This window comes from Pipra filicauda, unplaced genomic scaffold (genome assembly GCF_003945595.2).
Source record: "Pipra filicauda isolate LSUMZ 115617 unplaced genomic scaffold, ASM394559v2 scaffold356_size1356884_pilon, whole genome shotgun sequence".
Lineage (NCBI taxonomy): Eukaryota > Metazoa > Chordata > Aves > Passeriformes > Pipridae > Pipra > Pipra filicauda.
Window position 1 is genome coordinate 466,575 of NW_024104483.1, and position 16,797 is coordinate 483,371.

At 36.0% G+C, this 16,797-nt stretch overlaps 1 protein-coding gene across 4 annotated transcripts in view; it reads left to right on the forward strand.

Moving 5' to 3' along the window:
• The window catches only part of SLC9A3 (solute carrier family 9 member A3), a 54,626-nt gene extending 37,829 nt beyond the window's left edge, over positions 1-16,797 (forward strand). The window contains exons 10-17 of one of the 4 annotated variants that reach the window (XM_027743905.2): positions 1,641-1,770; positions 4,586-4,701; positions 5,250-5,379; positions 5,920-6,096; positions 6,663-6,738; positions 8,431-8,544; positions 9,868-10,111; positions 12,458-12,758. In XM_027743905.2, coding sequence (XP_027599706.1) covers positions 1,641-1,770; positions 4,586-4,701; positions 5,250-5,379; positions 5,920-6,096; positions 6,663-6,738; positions 8,431-8,544; positions 9,868-10,111; positions 12,458-12,461 — 991 coding nt within the window. In that variant the 3' untranslated portion in view covers positions 12,462-12,758. Of the gene's footprint in view, positions 1-1,640; positions 1,771-4,585; positions 4,702-5,249; positions 5,380-5,919; positions 6,097-6,662; positions 6,739-8,430; positions 8,545-9,867; positions 10,116-12,457 lie in introns of those variants that run through there. The other 3 variants (XM_027743902.2, XM_027743904.2, XM_027743903.2) reach the window with 3 other exon arrangements.

The following is a 16,797-nucleotide window of genomic DNA, read 5'->3' on the forward strand; positions in this document are numbered from 1 at the left end:
TTAGAGAACTGGCTATTTGTACAAGTTTTAAGCTAAAATGTTAATGTTGGTACTTTTCTGTAATACTACATTTCATGAAAAATATTGATGTGTGGGGGCATTAAAAAACCTCAGCTACAGCTGGGCTAGCTGCTTATCCTATTTCTACAAAGGATGTGTACAACATCTCTGAAAGTAATGGCAGAGGGTGCTTTAAAATGACTCTGATAGTTTCAGCCTATTAGTTTGACACCAATAATGAACTGTTCCCCTCTGTTTATAGCTGATTCGTCTTGAGAGAAGCAAAATTACTCAGCTGACAGATACATCATTTTCTTTAAAGCACATGTGAAGAGTTACCATTATGATGGGCACACTTCCACATCTAGATGAATAAGTGTGGAAAAAAGGACATTAAATCTGGACATCTTTAAGAGTGTTATTTCAGGTTAGGCTGTTCTCTTCGTGGAGTTAGGTCATTTCATAGGTGCAGGCAGTCACAGTTTTGACCTGCTAACCTCTTGCTGACTCAACATGCCAGTTCCAATCCCAAAGCCATGTGGCTGTGCTAGCTTTCTGCAGAGCACTCCCCTAACCCTTCCTGAGAAGCTGAGTCTATTAGCTTAGGCTTAGCATTATGCTTATGCAACTATACAACTACTAGGCTGGAGCTAGATTGTAGTGGAACTTAAGCAGAATTACTCACCTGTTTGCATCCAGTTATAGGGACAGTCTCTTTCCTTTCCTTTTTCTCTTCATTCATTTATGTAGTGAAGAATTTTCCTGAGGCATTCCAGACAGAATATCTTCTTTCTTTTGGTCTAAATTTGTAGTTTACTTTTGGGCAATGAATTTCAGTGGGCTATATATAATATGGGAGAATACATCCCCAGTTTTGAAACTGCCTTGAAGATGGAGCTGTATCTTTTAAGTGGTAGATTAGAGTTTGACTTCTTACATGTCAGAAAGGAATCTCCTTGAATAACAAGGAGTAGCTTAATGTAGATTCATGGTTGAGTGTGTGGTTTGGTGACTAATGTATTTTGAATGAGACCATCTTAAGGCTGCCTTTTGGACTCTATATGCATGAAAGTGTTTCCTCGGAGTAATGGCAGCTCCTGCCACCCTCACTGATGGTGACAATCTTGGAAATGTAAATCACAGAAAACACACATCACTACTATTCCCCAGAGCAGAGTACATCAATGGTATGAATAAGGCCCTCTGGTAGAGCTTTTGGAGGAGCACCGTTGTGATTTGATTTTCTAGTCTGACTGTCCTACAATACAGCTGGGGAAAAGCAGATTATTTTCCAAAAGAGGGAAGAAAATTAAGTATAATCAGAAGCAGAAAAATAAGGGAGCATGATCTCCTAAAGTATAAAATGTCTTACTGAATTTGAAATGGGATACTATAATCGTAGCACTCTTGTTGTAGTAGTGTTGGTAAGTGAATGGATTAAATGCTTTGTGATAGCTGTACAAGTCTGTAGGAGGCTTTTCATTAACTTTACATGCTAATTGAAAAGCTTCAAAACACGATCACGTGTTCATCATTTTTTAAAGAGTGTTTAGCTCAAAAAATATCATTTATGCTAAATTAAAAATGCTGTGAAACTAAAATTGCTTGTTGCCATTAACACGGTTTGTTTAAATTATCAGGTGGTCCAATTTTGATAGGAAATTCCTCAGAAAAATACTGATGAGAAGGTCTGCTCAAAAATCAAGAGACCAAATCCTTAATGTTTTCCATGAACTCAACTTGAAGGATGCAATTAGCTATGTGGCTGAGGTACTTATGAATACTTGTTGACATATTATAACATCACTTGGGATTTGATTTTTTAAAATTTATAATATAACCTAAAGTTGATATATTGCAGGAGATGTCTAAAGGAAAAATATTTCCATCTCTATCTGCTTTTTTTTTTTTAAATATGTTTTGAATCTCGGTGTTACCTTTTTGAGGAGCTGTAGTTCTCAGTATTATGCCTGATCACCAAGAATTAGTATATTGTACTTATGTCAGTGTACTCTTCTGTTGGATTTTACTGAATATCTTTGTTTCTATATTTACTACATGAAAAAATACTGGAGGAATATTGTCTTTCTGAATGTATCAACAGAGTCTGGCTCCTGCAGAAGAGTGGTTCTATGCAGTGACAAATCTAATTTGAAGAAGCTTACTTCCAAGTGGTGTGGTATATGGCCAAAATAGTGGACTACTAATCTCAATCTGCCAGATCATCATAACACAAAAAAAAATAAAAAGTGGGAATGGCAACTTTAATTCTATCCCCATAATCTCCAGCTGAACTCTTTTTCACAGCTAGGTGATATATGAGTTAATTTCCTTAATTTAAATAAAATAAATTATTACTACAACTGATAATACTACTGCTACTAAGATATTTTTTTTTTTTTAATGAGCTACAGCCAGGTGAACTTCTCCCAGTGGAACATGTAATTTCAAAGATTGAATTCAGAAAACAAGATGAAATTCATAAATTATGTTAGTGTGAAAAATGGGGAGTGGTTCAAAAGACAAGCAAATACTTCCTTTTGAGATTTTGTAAATTACCCATTTGGTTTTCAGACCATCTGAGCTCAAAAAATAATTTACTTTCTTGTGATGCTTTCTGAGTCACACCTCAGAGGCAGAAAGTTAGATAATACTTTGATGTAGATGAGCATGAAACTCATGTTCAGATTAAGTGTTGAATTTATTACAGTATTTCCTCTCTTTAACAGATGCAAAGGGTTGTATCACTAAACCATGCAGATTTAGCACCAGAATTTTTGACCAATAATGTCTTCAATTCCACATAGTATAGTCAGATTGCCAATTTTTTAGGAAAGGAAACACAAGAAAACTGACTTTTGCTACCTTAGTCCAATGTTATTTCTATATATTGTGTCTTGCAGATAAATTCTATTGGTGAATGTTTACTGATGTGATAATAATAGACAAAGTAATTAAAAGTTCTCCAAGCTCTACAGAAGTTTTGCAACATAATTTCTTCCAGCGGAAATTAGTTACTAGTTGTGAATCCTAAAGTCATTTCACTTTTGTCACTTGAATATTTGCTTCAGTGAAACACTGCTTTAATGACTTTTTCTTGACTTTTCAAATATATCTTTGCACTAAATATCTATTAATTACAAGCTGATATTGAAATTGAAGCCGTTTCTTCCAGGACAAGTAAAGATCTGCTTTCCCCAGCTGCTTACTTCTCACTTGCAAGAAACTGAGGAGTTTAAAAACAATTTTATATTTTTTCCTTTGTTCAGCTCTGCTGTTACACTGCATCTATATAACAAACAGGAGCTTAAGAGAGTTCAGTGTCAACCTAAATAAATTCCTTACAGTTGAGAGAGGAGAACCTAAGCCAAGCAAAATAAAAATAATCCAGAGCAGGTGAACAGAAGAGATTTAAAATACTTACAGTTCATAACTTGTTCTGGCTAAAATTCCTCCACTAATGATACGGTATGATGTATATATGAAACATTAAACTTGATTTGAAAAGAAAGTCAGATTCACTTAAGAAAATGGATGGAATGATGCTGTCCCAGAAAGTAATTTTATTAATCTCAAGTTTTCTGCCTGCAGAAGCCAGAGTGTACTGCTTAATGTCATTAGTCTGATCCAACACATACTGTAACATGTACATGGGCTACCACAGCAAAAGAAAGCATTTATTTGATTTGCTCTATGAATATCAAAATGTAAAGAGAACACAGTTCAGCTAAAATTGGAGAAATGTACAAAAAAATCTCTTTTAATGTTCTGCAAGAGAGATGGCTTTTCTTGATGTATTCTTTATTACTCTTTAAAATGTAGAGACCTGCTATGCGATTTCTCTCTGCCGTACCTGTAACAAATGTGGATAGAGCCTTCCCAAATCTTCGTTTGCAAAGCCTGGCCTTGATGATACTTCAAAACCGTAGATGGGTTCAGCCTATGTAACCACAATGTCACCCAAAAAATACCTTTCACCTAAACAAGAGATTACATAAGCTGCAGGGAGATCTGTGATGACATAAATCTGAGTTTTTCAAGCAGTTCACTTCTGTACGCTAGTTTTAGAACTGAAAGAAAATCTCAACCCTTCAGTATCTCATTCTGACATGCCATAGCCTCTTTCAAATAGCCTTGTAGACTTCTGTCACCACTTAACGTTTGCTGCTTCCAGTCTGGTACAGAACAGAAAACTTAGTCTTTTATTTTTGAAAATGTTACTGTTAGTGCAGTGATGCGTCAATCCATAGAAATCTATATGTATATTCCTGTGCACTTGGCTTGAAACATGGTACAAAGTAAAATTGCAAATCTATTGAGGCCTAAGAAGTCACTCACCTCCTCAAAATCAATTTAAAAAAGTGGAATAGTTTTACTCCTGGTTTTGTTCATGGGGCTAACGTCACTCAACGTAAAGAAACCATAAAACCAAAAAATGGTTTGTATTTGTTACTGAAATACAGCTTTTCCCATGCCTCTTGTGGCGTTTGAGTGCAGCAGTCTCACAAATTATCAGTATTTTCTGACACACATTTTGTCCTAGGTGTTTACAGCTGTAATATGTCTTGTTTCTTTCTGTGACCAGGGAGAACGTAGAGGTTCATTGGCATTTATACGTTCTCCAAGCACAGATAACATGGTGAATGTGGATTTCAGCACCCCACTTCCAAGTACTGTGGAAAGCTCTGTCTCTTATTTACTGTAAGTAATGTGGACTGATGGGAATGAGAGGAAATTGAAACAATGTTTAAAAACCCGAAAAATGCAATTTACAGGGGCTTCATTTGCTACTTTTTTAAAACTTTAATTTATATTTTCTCTCACATAAAATCAGTATACATGGATTTATATTGTTGCATTTTACACACAAACAGTTTTTTTCAGTAAAAGCTGGTAAGATGAAGCAGACGTCCATTTTAGAGTTGTTTCATTTGCCTTTGGTTCACCAGCTGCTCTATACATGGCTAGATGTTATTTCTGTATCTGCTCCAGAATAAGTCAAGAGAGAAGTGAGGAAAAAAATCACCATGTGAAATTAATGCTACATCCACTTGACAGAAAAAAACATAATGTTTTCACATTTCCCATTAGGCATTTGCTCGCTCATTTCCATTTAGCCAGTTCTTACCCTTCCTTTTCTTTTTAAAAAACTTCATCTTCTTTTCTCCCTCTTGTTCCTCATCTTCCTGCTTATTACCCCTCTTCAGCAATTAATGATTTTAAAAACTGCTGTTTGTTCTCTTCTTCAGGAGAGAAAAAGCTGGACCAGTTTGCCTCGACATGCAAGCTTTAGAGCAGAGGAGGAAAAGTATCCGGGACACGGAAGATACACTTGCTCATCACACCCTACAACAGTATCTGTATAAACCCAGGCAGGAGGTGAGAGCAAAAGGCTAGCATTGAACTGTTTTCTAATCTAAAACTAGGAGGTATTATGAACCAAAACTCGGGAGAGAAACTCAAAAGGAGACAACTCGCTGCAAAATCTGCACCCTTGAGGAAGATGGGCTCTTTGTCTGCGTGCTTTCTCACTTGAGAACATGCCTTTTTAACACAATTAATGCCTTTGAAATTAGTACCTTTGAAATCACTGAGGCCAGTGCAGCGCAGAACTGTGTCCAACATAGGTTCTAATCAGGATTAAATGGGGTGTATCGACTGAAGCAATTCAGATACTTACAGGGAGAGGCTTACTTTGAATGACAGTCCACTCTTACGTACTTAAGATTCTTGGACTTACACCTGTTTCATAGAGAAGAAAGAAAAACAGAAGTTTCATTAATGCCTTCAGACTAGTTTTTGGTTCATTCTTTCCTATGGAGTTGTTTACATTTCCGTGACACTGATTGAATGCATTGATTCAGGGCTTCGAGCTGTATTTCTAAATAAATGAATATTGTCTTCCCTTCCTGGCCACAGCACAAACACCTGTACAGTCGACATGAGATCATGCACAGTGAAGATGATAAACAAGACAAGGAGATTTTCCATAGGACAATGAGGAAGCGCTTAGAATCTTTCAAGAGTACCAAACTAGGAATAAACCATCCCAAGAAGCTCAATAAAATCCACAAGCGAGACCGGGGCCAAAAAAGGGTAAAATACTTTCACAAGGACCCAGATAAAGCCACCTATTATACAAACTAAGGGGTGGGGAGGGCAGGGAGGACTCTGGAGGGTCCTATGTCCTGCATTTATCTCTGTCCTGTAGAACTTCATGAACTTAAAGGACCTAAGCAAGAAGAGATTAAACTATGAGGTAACTCAGGGGGCATCTTCTCACATTCTCCTTTTCTCTACGTTTGAGACTCTTCTGGGTGAGAGGTTTCTGATCACTTGGAAAACAACAGACCCTGAACCATGCTACAACACTGTGGGGAGATTTTGCAGGATAGAGGTAGCAGAGAAGCACTACAGCATAGAGCATTCAACCAAATTGATATGAAACTAAGAGGGAACACAGAGCATACAAAGTTTCTTTTTTGACTCTGTACATACTATCAGCATAGGTGGGAAACTAATGGCATTCATATTGAGTCTCAAGCACAGATTACAACAGATTTCAGGGTTATGCTGCTGGACTCGTCATTTCAAAGGATGGCACTGCCACTGCTATTTGAAGACACTGGCATTTTTGGTCGCTTTCTTTGCTTTCTTTTCAGAGGAACAGCAGTGTCATACCAAACGGAACCATTCCTTCAGAAAATCCAGTACAAGATTTTACTTTGAAGGAAAAAGGTAAAAAGATTCTTAGATGATTTTCATTAACTGCATTTTACCAGCTACATTACTAGTAAAGCATCACTAAAAGTTTTTGTGATATTCAACAGTGAAACTGCTATTAAAAAGGGGCTTCTAGTAATAATTTAGAACTCAGAGTAGTGATCTTCTCCATGCTTAAATGTAGTGTCTCTATGGTTTAGAAGTGATTTTTCTAGGAAGTTGGATGACAAACATAATTTTAATTGGCCTTTTTACTCACATTTTTAAAATACCACATTTAAATTTCGAAAACAAAACAATGTAGTGGCTACAATACTGCAGTGAAATGAACTTTCAGCTTCCTTTTGGATAAGGTGCACAGAGCTTCTAACATTTTTCTTTTTCATCACAGCAGGATATGTCTGCCCAGGATATCAGCCATATAAAATTGAGCAGTTGAAACGACATTCTAATCTGAGTTAAAGTCCATTGCTTTAGAAGGGTCTGAATCAGATTTGAGGCTAAGAAAGCATGTTAGTATTCAAGGAGAGCATAGCTTTGAAAGGATCACAGAGCCAGAGACCAGTTTCAGTGCTGAGTCACCCTTCATCATCAAATCTAAAACACAGGTCAGCCTTGAAATTGTAATCAGAAGCTAACCAGTCTGGGGAGTATTCCTTGCAAAAGTTGGTTTTTCATGTAAAGCCCCAAATTCTTAAATATTTTAGCCACTGATGTCAGCCACAGCAATATGTGATGGATGCTTATATGTTTGTTATATAATTATAAAAATAATATGTGTCACTTTAAAACACTTCAAAATGTGGTTAAAAGCCACTGAACTATCTTTTATTTGTGTTCTTTCCTCTGTTTATGCCTGCAATCCCTTCATGTCAAAGAGAACTCAAGTGAAATAGAGAGGGATTCATCTTTTCTTGATAGCTCCAAGCAAAAATATTTTTCTTTATGCATCTTCTTTGAACCATTTACCGAGTGTTATTTTTCTTTTACTGACTGGGGCAGTACAGGTTGGCTTCCTAAGTGTAATTTTCTCAAACTTTTTTGCATGGGAAAAGATTCCCAAATATTTATTAGTAAGTCATTCAATGTTGTCTTATTAAAAAACTCTGTAAGATGTCATCATCTACTTAAACCAAAAAAAGCTTAATTGTAAGACAGTCTTAACAAGTGGTTTAGCAGCTATTGCAAAACTTATTCTAATGCAGTAAAAGCAGCAATGACCTCATTAGATCTAAAATTAGTCAGGATACAAATGACCTTTATAAAGTGATGAAAATGCAGCCACTGCTCATTGTGGTGGGGCTTTTGTCAACTCATGAGCATTTAAGTCACAGAACACAGCAGGAGCAGTGGTGCCATGTCATATGTTGGTGTGTTTAAGTTCCAGGAAGGCAATTCTGTTAGGCAAAAGTTTGGCTAGAGAGTGAAATCTCTTTTTATCACAGCACCATATGTTAATGCAAGCCAGAAACCTGCACTGAGTTTCTTGATATAATTGGTATCTAAGCTGAAACCTGTATATACATTCACATTTCAGTGCCACAACTGTTGATTAAATTTTACCCTTATCTAGATCCTTGTTAAAGATGTATCTGATAACTATGCCAGCATCAAAACAGCATGAAATAGCATTTTCTATCAGAATTGATAAAAATTTCTAATCAAATTGGACTTTCTTTCCCTCCCCCTGCCCCCTCTCCCCAACAGATTTGGAGTTTTCTGAATCAGAAGAAAATAATGATTATGAGACTTTGCATCTGGGCAAAGGAGTTGATTTCCTGGCTAATGTGACGCAACAAAATTTCACAGATAATCCTGCCGGTAAAACTATTTATTACCTACAAAGGTTTTTTTTCTCAATTTTTTAAAAAATTATTAGAAATGCTGATGATTTAGCCTGGGTTTTTTTTGTTGTTGTTTGCTTTGATTTTATGTGTTCTATTTGAAAATGTACTTGCTTAATATTAATGTTAACATAACAAGTTTTGGATATCTGGATGTATGGAGAATATCAAATTTGCTACTGATAGAAGTTGTGAACATGACTACCTAAACCAGTTTTAAAACCATTAATTATTTCTAGCAACAGAAATTTTAAAATTGTCTTACCTCAAAAGAGCAGTCAATATTAGTCCTTTGGAACTGCCTTCTACTTGCGTTGGAAGCACTTCATTGTGAGAAATTTTGTTTTTCTTATTTCAGACAAGATTTCTCTTAAATTCACAGCTCCCTCAGATTCTTTACAGGTTTACAGAAGTCACTGAAAAGAGCAGATTTGCAACATTTCTGGAGCACTCATTGCACTTGATTTCCAGCCCTGAAAGGCTCCAAAATATCAGCTTGGAAGCATATCACTATATATAACAGAAATCATATAATATGATTTATAAAGTTTTAAACACTTTTGTGTTTGAATTTTTCAGCATGACATTGTTTGCTTCATATGTAATGTGGTGCATATAGTGAAGAAAAATGCTTGTGTCTGTACTCTTTTGGCAAACATGCTGATACAGTCTTCTCACTGTTTTGTGGCAAATTCTATGTTTGAGTATGTATAAAAACACCCAGAAATAAGTGGGTGGCAAGATGCAGGCCTAAAATGTTTCTGTAAAAGCATTACAAACTTGATAACTCTATTAACAGTCTCCTGTAGCTTACTTTTGACTGTTTCATGGCCTGTTTTAGCTACCTCAGACAAATCTCATTCCTTTATAGAGTGGTGAAGTTGTTTTGGGTTTTTGGGGGGTTTTTTTGCATGTTGTCCCATCTTTTCTTTCTTTTTTGTGGATTTGATAAGAATTTTCTGCAGTTATTTTATGTTGTGCTTTTTTTTTTTAATTAAAATGTTTGGGCTGATTTCTTCTTTTATTGATTTCTTTTTTTGTCTCCAGATATCCCAAACATAACTGCATATGGGATATAATATCCATTTTTTCCCTTTAATAGAAATCCATATATATCTAGCAATAACCAAGGTGTATGTGTGTATAATGGTCTGTGTATTGGCTTAGTCACACCTATACCAGTGTGCATCAGCGTACTTTTTTCCACCAACAACCATCTCCTTTACAAAGCATCTTGCTGTATTATCAAGATATTATTTTGATTAATTTTACTTGTCCCTTGTGAATTTTTTGTTTTTAGGAATTGATAACCCGGTATTTTCAGCTGACGACGATCAAAGCATCTACATGAAATTCTCACCGTGGTTATCTAGTGAAGATACGGTGGTACCATCACAAAGGGCCCGAGTGCAGATCCCATATTCTCCAGAAAACTTCAGACGACTTGCTCCATTCCGGCTCAGCAATAAATCAGTAGATTCCTTCCTTCTAGCAGATGGCCCAGAGGACCGACCCAGAACTTTTCTCCCAGAATCAACACATATGTAATATTTTAAACAATGTTACCACCTTTATTTTTAACCAGCCTTCTTATCAATCCTGACTACTGAGAAATAAACTTACTTTTCTGATTTTTCTTCTTCTAGAATATCTATCTCCTTCCTGATTTCTTTGTACAACTAAACATCTTCTATTTTCCTCCAACTTAATTAACAAAACGTCTTTCGATTTTCCTTCTGCAGAAGAGCTGTTCAACTATTTGGGGTCCAATGCCTTGCTATTTTTACAGCAGATAATGATCCTTCTCTTTGTTTTGACTTGAATATTTCAAATGCCAGAATATTGTGCACTCATTTTCAAGAGGCTTCAGGTTTCTTTGTTAGTGCTAGATGATAAAACTGATACCTGAATTCCCTAAATGGAGTATGATTTTTGACTGTTTTGCTAAGAAGCCTTGAGTCAGTTCTGAATATTTGTCCAGACTATTTACCCAGTGCCCAGGAAGGAAAATGGCACCACTGCTACAATACAAGTACTCAGTGACACTACTGATGTATCATTACATAAGAAAGGAGTTTAAAATGAATCATGTTTACTAGAATGTATCAGTTCCCTTTTGTGGACAGAGATAATTACGCCACACTATTGTGGAGAAGCAGTATTCCAGTTAGAGCTTTATCCTTAAATTATGAGTTTATCTTAATCCATATCTTATTCTGAAACTAGAAAGAGGCTTAGCTTTCTGATGCAGTGAATAACTTCTTGCTTCTAATGTGTTAGAGGCTTAGAATTAAACTTACTCTGGATTTAAATGAGTTGCCCTTTAGTTTTAGATTTAAACTAGTTGCCCTTTAGTTTTTGCTGTGTGGAAATTTTCCATACCATAAAAAGCAGCCTTTACTTCTATAATCAAGTTGGGCAATGCTTCAAATGAGTTTGGCAGGTCACAGTTCAGATATCGTAATTGAATAGAACACAGGGCATTGCAGAGATTGTGCAATGAAATGCTGAAGTTGGTGTCATCATGAATTCACTTTTATGGAATACATGATCACAAATTTATGTATGAGTGTCCTCTGTACATCAACAAATAAATGTGGTAAGGGGAATGCACTTCTGTAGTTAGTTGATGAAACTTTGTTCAGACAAAGACTTCAGGATAAGAGTGAATGCTGCTAATCTTGACTTGAGAAGAATTTCATAACCTTTTGAAAAGAAATAGAAAAGGAAGACCTATTTTTCTTCTGTTCTGGCTTCTGTCCTTTCAGAAAATGTGCTAGTTTAAGTGAAATTAGAGGAAACAGACCACTTTCTTTACTGAAGTGGCCTGTGGGTCTGTGTTTGGTTCTAGTACTCAGTTCCTTACTAATGCATCTTGGCTTATTTTTTAAATGATGTTTTAAAATAAATACTGGATTAAAGAACTATGAATTACAGTCCAATATCCTGATTAAAAGTGTGAACAATGAGCAACACTCCAAGAGGAAAATTTCTCCTTGACACTTATCCATATTGAAATTCTCTTTATTTTTTCTTCCTCACTGAGAACATTGTCACAGAATATTGACATATGACTTGCTGAACATTTTCTTGCTAACCTTTGTTCTTTTCCTCCATTCAGTTGCCTAACTTATCATTTACTTTATTATTAGGAAGTGGTATTTTTATGTTCTTGTGCAGGTAACTTTTACATATCAAAATTACTGGATTTTTTACTGCTGCGTTTCTTAACAAGTGCTTTGGAAAGTTAGATTTCCCAAGCTAATAAACTTAGACCTTGATTATTCTCAGAAACAGTCCTCTGAATGATCTCCTTAACAAAATTCTCCTAATAAGAGAATGATATTGAAATTTCAATTAAAAGTTTTTAAAAAATAATGGAAACTGAAAGCCAAGAGTTAAAAGGTTGTTTCTTTACATATCTAACATATATCAAAAACTGATCATAGGTTCTGATCAATAAGAAATTGACTCCCTGGAGATACTCTCTGCTACTTCATTGAAAGAATGTAATTTATATAAAAAAATTCTGAAATATTTCCTTACTGAGCATCAGGACCAAGCGTTTCAAGATAAAGATACACTTTAGTGCCCGGAGGATGGCTCCATCTCCTTACCTATCTGAAACAGCTAGTCGTTCATTACAAACACTGAGCCAAGTTTTGCCTGACACTCAGTAAGGATAAGAAGTTTAATTAACTCTCTTTAGGTTGTCCAAGATAGAACTGGGTATAGAGTAGAGTTTTTCAGAAAAACAAACAAACAAATAAACTTAAACCACCCCCTTTCATAAGACTTTCATAAAAATAGCCAAAAGCAAAGCCCAATAGCCAGCATACTAATAGATAAAGTATGTACTACAAATGTTTCTATTTATTTGTGTTCTTTAGGTGATATGGACCACGATGTTGAAATGACAGAATACTCCTCTTCAGATGATCAACTAAACCAAAATGGAAGTGTTTCAGTGAATCCCCTCCACTTCTTCCCCTCTTGTCTTCAAATGCCTTGGACCCAAAACTATTCTTCACTGGAAAACAGAGGGAATATATCTCTTTCTTCTGTCTCTGAGTATATAGCTTCATGTGACCCAAATGTACCTGATCTCTTCTGGGAATCGGGTACAGATACGAATAACAAAGAGACAGTAAACTCAGGTTATTGTTCTGAAGTTAGCTACAAGTCAGAGAATTCACAAGAAGAGAATTCTCTACTTATCTTTGAAGGACTGGAAGACTCTTACCTGAAGGAGCCCCAAGAGAAGAAAATGTTGCTTGATGTGCAAGGAAATTACAGGTCTGCTGCAGCCAGACGTGTACAAAGCCGACGCTCTTTTCACAGGCCAAAACCTCTGCAACACCCTAAGCTTCAGAAGCTAGCATCTCTTCCAGCATCTTGCCATGTCCCTCCACATTCTTTGGAACAAGAGGAAACACAGTTGTGAGCCAGGACTTACTTGAAAGAAGAAGATGAGAGAGAATCACTTGAACAAAGGGCTTCTGTAACAATAGAGAGCAACCTATTGGTTCATAGGATCTGCTCTAGAGTAGATGGAAAGGGAGTGGAGTCCTGTGATGTCAGAAACACTGGAGCTTTTCTGCTGTACTTACATTTTTAAGTTCTTATTCATAATGTAAGGGTGCATAGTGAGGGGGAAATATGACTCCTTGTTATTTTTTCATGTAGACTGTTACAAATAATCTATTATTTTTGGAGGGCTAAACCAAGAATCTTTTCAAATGGTAAATCGTTGTTGTTTTTTTTACATGGAAATGGTTTATTATGCCATTACACCATAAATACATTTAAAGAACTAGACTGTATTTGCTTCTTCAGTAATGGAATTAAATATTTATGCTATATGAAATTGAAGTAGGAGAAGCAAGTGGTTAACATCTTCCCTGCTAAGTCTACTCTGATTGAAATTGATTGGTGGCTTTTATAAGTGCAAACTAAAGAAAAACATTTTCCTGCTCTTGAATATTTGTGTCACTGAGTAATAGTGGGATATTGACTCTCGTGGAAAACTTTCCAGGGAGAGGAAAGTCCTGGCATCTTGAAATTTAATCAAGTACTCCAGGAGGGCCAGTTCCTTCCTTCACCTTTATTCCCTCAACTCAGTAGCACTGGAATGAAAGAACACCCAGAATTAGCTCAGCATTTTAATTTGTGTGGTCACAAGCGATTCATTTCATATTCTTAATTAAACTACTCTATTTTAAATAGCCTCACTCAGATACGACTGTAAATATTTGTCATTTTTACTGCTGCTTTGGAAGACACCTTCCAAATACTTTTAGATTATTCTGTTAATTTATGTATCACTTTCAATAGCTGATCAGGATAATGGTTTCTCAGATGGTATTCTGAGTTTTGCCACATGGTTTAAGTGCCACAATGACTCAGGATGTTGACGGTTCAAAGTATTGTACAGAAGCATGTGCATATATATATACCTACCTGTTTGTGCTAGGCACGTCCTTTATTTTTTTGTATGTGGTTTTCTGTTAAATTGCTTAAGATTGCACTAGACCCTTATTGCATATGAATTAGATCTACATCACCTTGAAGATAGCTGGAGACATCAGTGAAAGTCAACTCAGATGAAGACTAGATAAAAGTGAAAACTCTGAGACCTCTCATAGATGCGTAATGCTACATGCCAGCGTATAGTCCTCTGACTTACGTGTATTTTGCCTTGGAAGATTCCAGTCCTGAAATTTTGGCTTGAAATCTTCAGTGGTATAAGTTGCAAAGGTTCTATAAGAGCAATAGAAGGTGAGTGTTTGGCCAATTCTGTGATCCTAATGTGTTCCTTATTTCTGTTTTATATCCGTGTAAACCATTTGTAAATGAACTGAGTCACCTTCAGGGTGATATCTGATTTGTTTGAGAGTGGATCCTGGACAGAGGCTTTTCCAGTAAATTTTACTTTATCTATAGGAATTAGTGATTGTTTCACTCTGCCTGCCCTGATTTTGAATGGCTTCGAGGTGATTCTGTGTCAGATGTCAAAATAGAGGTTTACCCAGACACCCAAAAAGAGTGGAGCAATGTGTGAAAACTCATGTTCACATCTTCTTTCTATTTTTGTCCTCTTTGCTAAAAGAGGTTTGACTGGTGCACATTGCAAAGATGTGATGGCAAATGTCATATATAAACCTAGACAGACACAAAACACACATGTTTAGAGATTAGATACAGAGAAGTGGTTCTTTTGATATCAGCTCACAAGCAGCTGCCTGTTTGGCAGTCATCGTGGGCAATGGTGCAAATCAATTGGAAAGCTTCATCACCCACAGCTAGTCTTGTTATAATTCAATAATGTAAATACAATTTTTGTGAACTGAGTACATACGGACATATTATTTTGGTGAAGTAGAGCATATTAATACTGTTCCAGATATTACAATTGGAACAATTTTAGTAATTGGCATATATAACAGGACCATTACCAATCCCAAATATTAGGACAGGTAAAGTGCAATGTGCCAAAATCTACCCTTCAGTCTCACAGCATAATGCTGAAGTACCAACACCAAAATTGGCAAGATGCTCATCAGGTGTTGGTTTTGAAATAAAACTTTCATTTCTTATTGCTTTTGTACAGAGGTCGTTGCTGTGCCGCAGTCAGGAAAAGAACCACACTGTGGACTGCCTCTTGCATGCTTGTTAGAGGATTCCCAGTCTATTTGTGTACAGGCTACCTCAAGGAAACGTTTTTAAATTGTCATCAGCAGGTGGCAGTTTTCACCAGATAAATGTTGCACAGACAAGAGTATGTAATTTTGAAAATCACAGGACACACATTTTTATTGTTTTTGTAATCTCTTATGCTAAACAAGAAAGGATCAATAAACACCACTGTATTTACAAACACAGCAGCCTGTGAAAAGCCAGAAGGATCCTGTATGCTTCTGAGAGGGTTGTGGGTTGTAGGAGTTTTATAAAACAAAGAGGAACATCATGCCGTTTTAAACAACAGAAAAGGAAAGACATTGTATATAAAGGGCTTACCTCTCCATTTCAAAGGCCCTAGGCATTTTCTATATGTTGCATCACTATAGTTAAACAGATGAAGAATAAAATGGGCCATTCTGACAGCAAAGAGACCTTTCACTGGAATATCTTGCATAATTTCTGAGGCTTTTATGCCTCCCGAAGAGGGTTTCTAGTAGAATTGTTTCTACAGCAAGGCTTTGTTTGGCGTAGTTCCTCAATTTGAAATGTGATGAAAAAAACTTTCATGTCCCCAATTTCCACATTGAGAACATACTCACAGCTAGAATATAATGGATTATAGTTCTTGGAGTTTTTTCAGGGCAATTGTTCCCAATGTCTACCACGGTATATACAAAAAACAGGTTATAAGTGTTCATCATCTATTTCAATTGTTTTTCCCATACTCTTTGATTGTACTTTTACATTTCCCGTGGTATATGTACCTGTGGGTTCAATCGTTTGGTTACTTCTTCAGCACACTTTAATCAATAAAGCATCACTAATTTCTATTACAGCAACATAGATTCAGAGCTGCTGAGGATCTGGCTTTTTTGTTTTTTTACCCTTGTTTATTAGATTGGAATATCAGTTCACCTCTGGGGAGCCCAGTTAATTTCTTGCTTCCCTAAAACTATCTCTAAATTTTTTTTGTGACATTTGCTGTCAAAGAAAGGCAAGCGGAACATTCCACAGCTGATATTTATTGAACAAGTAACTATGGCCTACCTTGTTGCAAAATGATGAAATGAAGAAATATTTGATGTTTCTTTTATATATTTTACTCCATGAACAGGGTTCTTTTTAATGATGTTTATTATGCTGCACTATGACCTAGCAATGTTAAAGAAAAACCCAGAAGTGTTGCCTGTATTGAGATGAATTCTGTCTCTCTGAGCTGTGAACCTAGTTATTGAAATATATGAAGTTATGTTTTACAAATATATGGTCTATTCAGAGATTTATGTAACAAAGGTTGCAAAATAATCACGTGCCTTAAACTGTCACTCCTTGGAGTGCTGTTGTTTGGACATACTTGTATGTACTTTCCAAAAGGTGTCAACTTACTGCATATATTTTTAAATGAGTAAAGATGTTCTGCTAATGTCTTTATAGAGGTGTTTTAATAGTATATCATAATGAGAAGTTTGACAATAAATTATATCACTTTGGTGGAATCACACTCCTTTGGCAACTGATTTAGAGAATCATTTATTTATTACATTTAGAA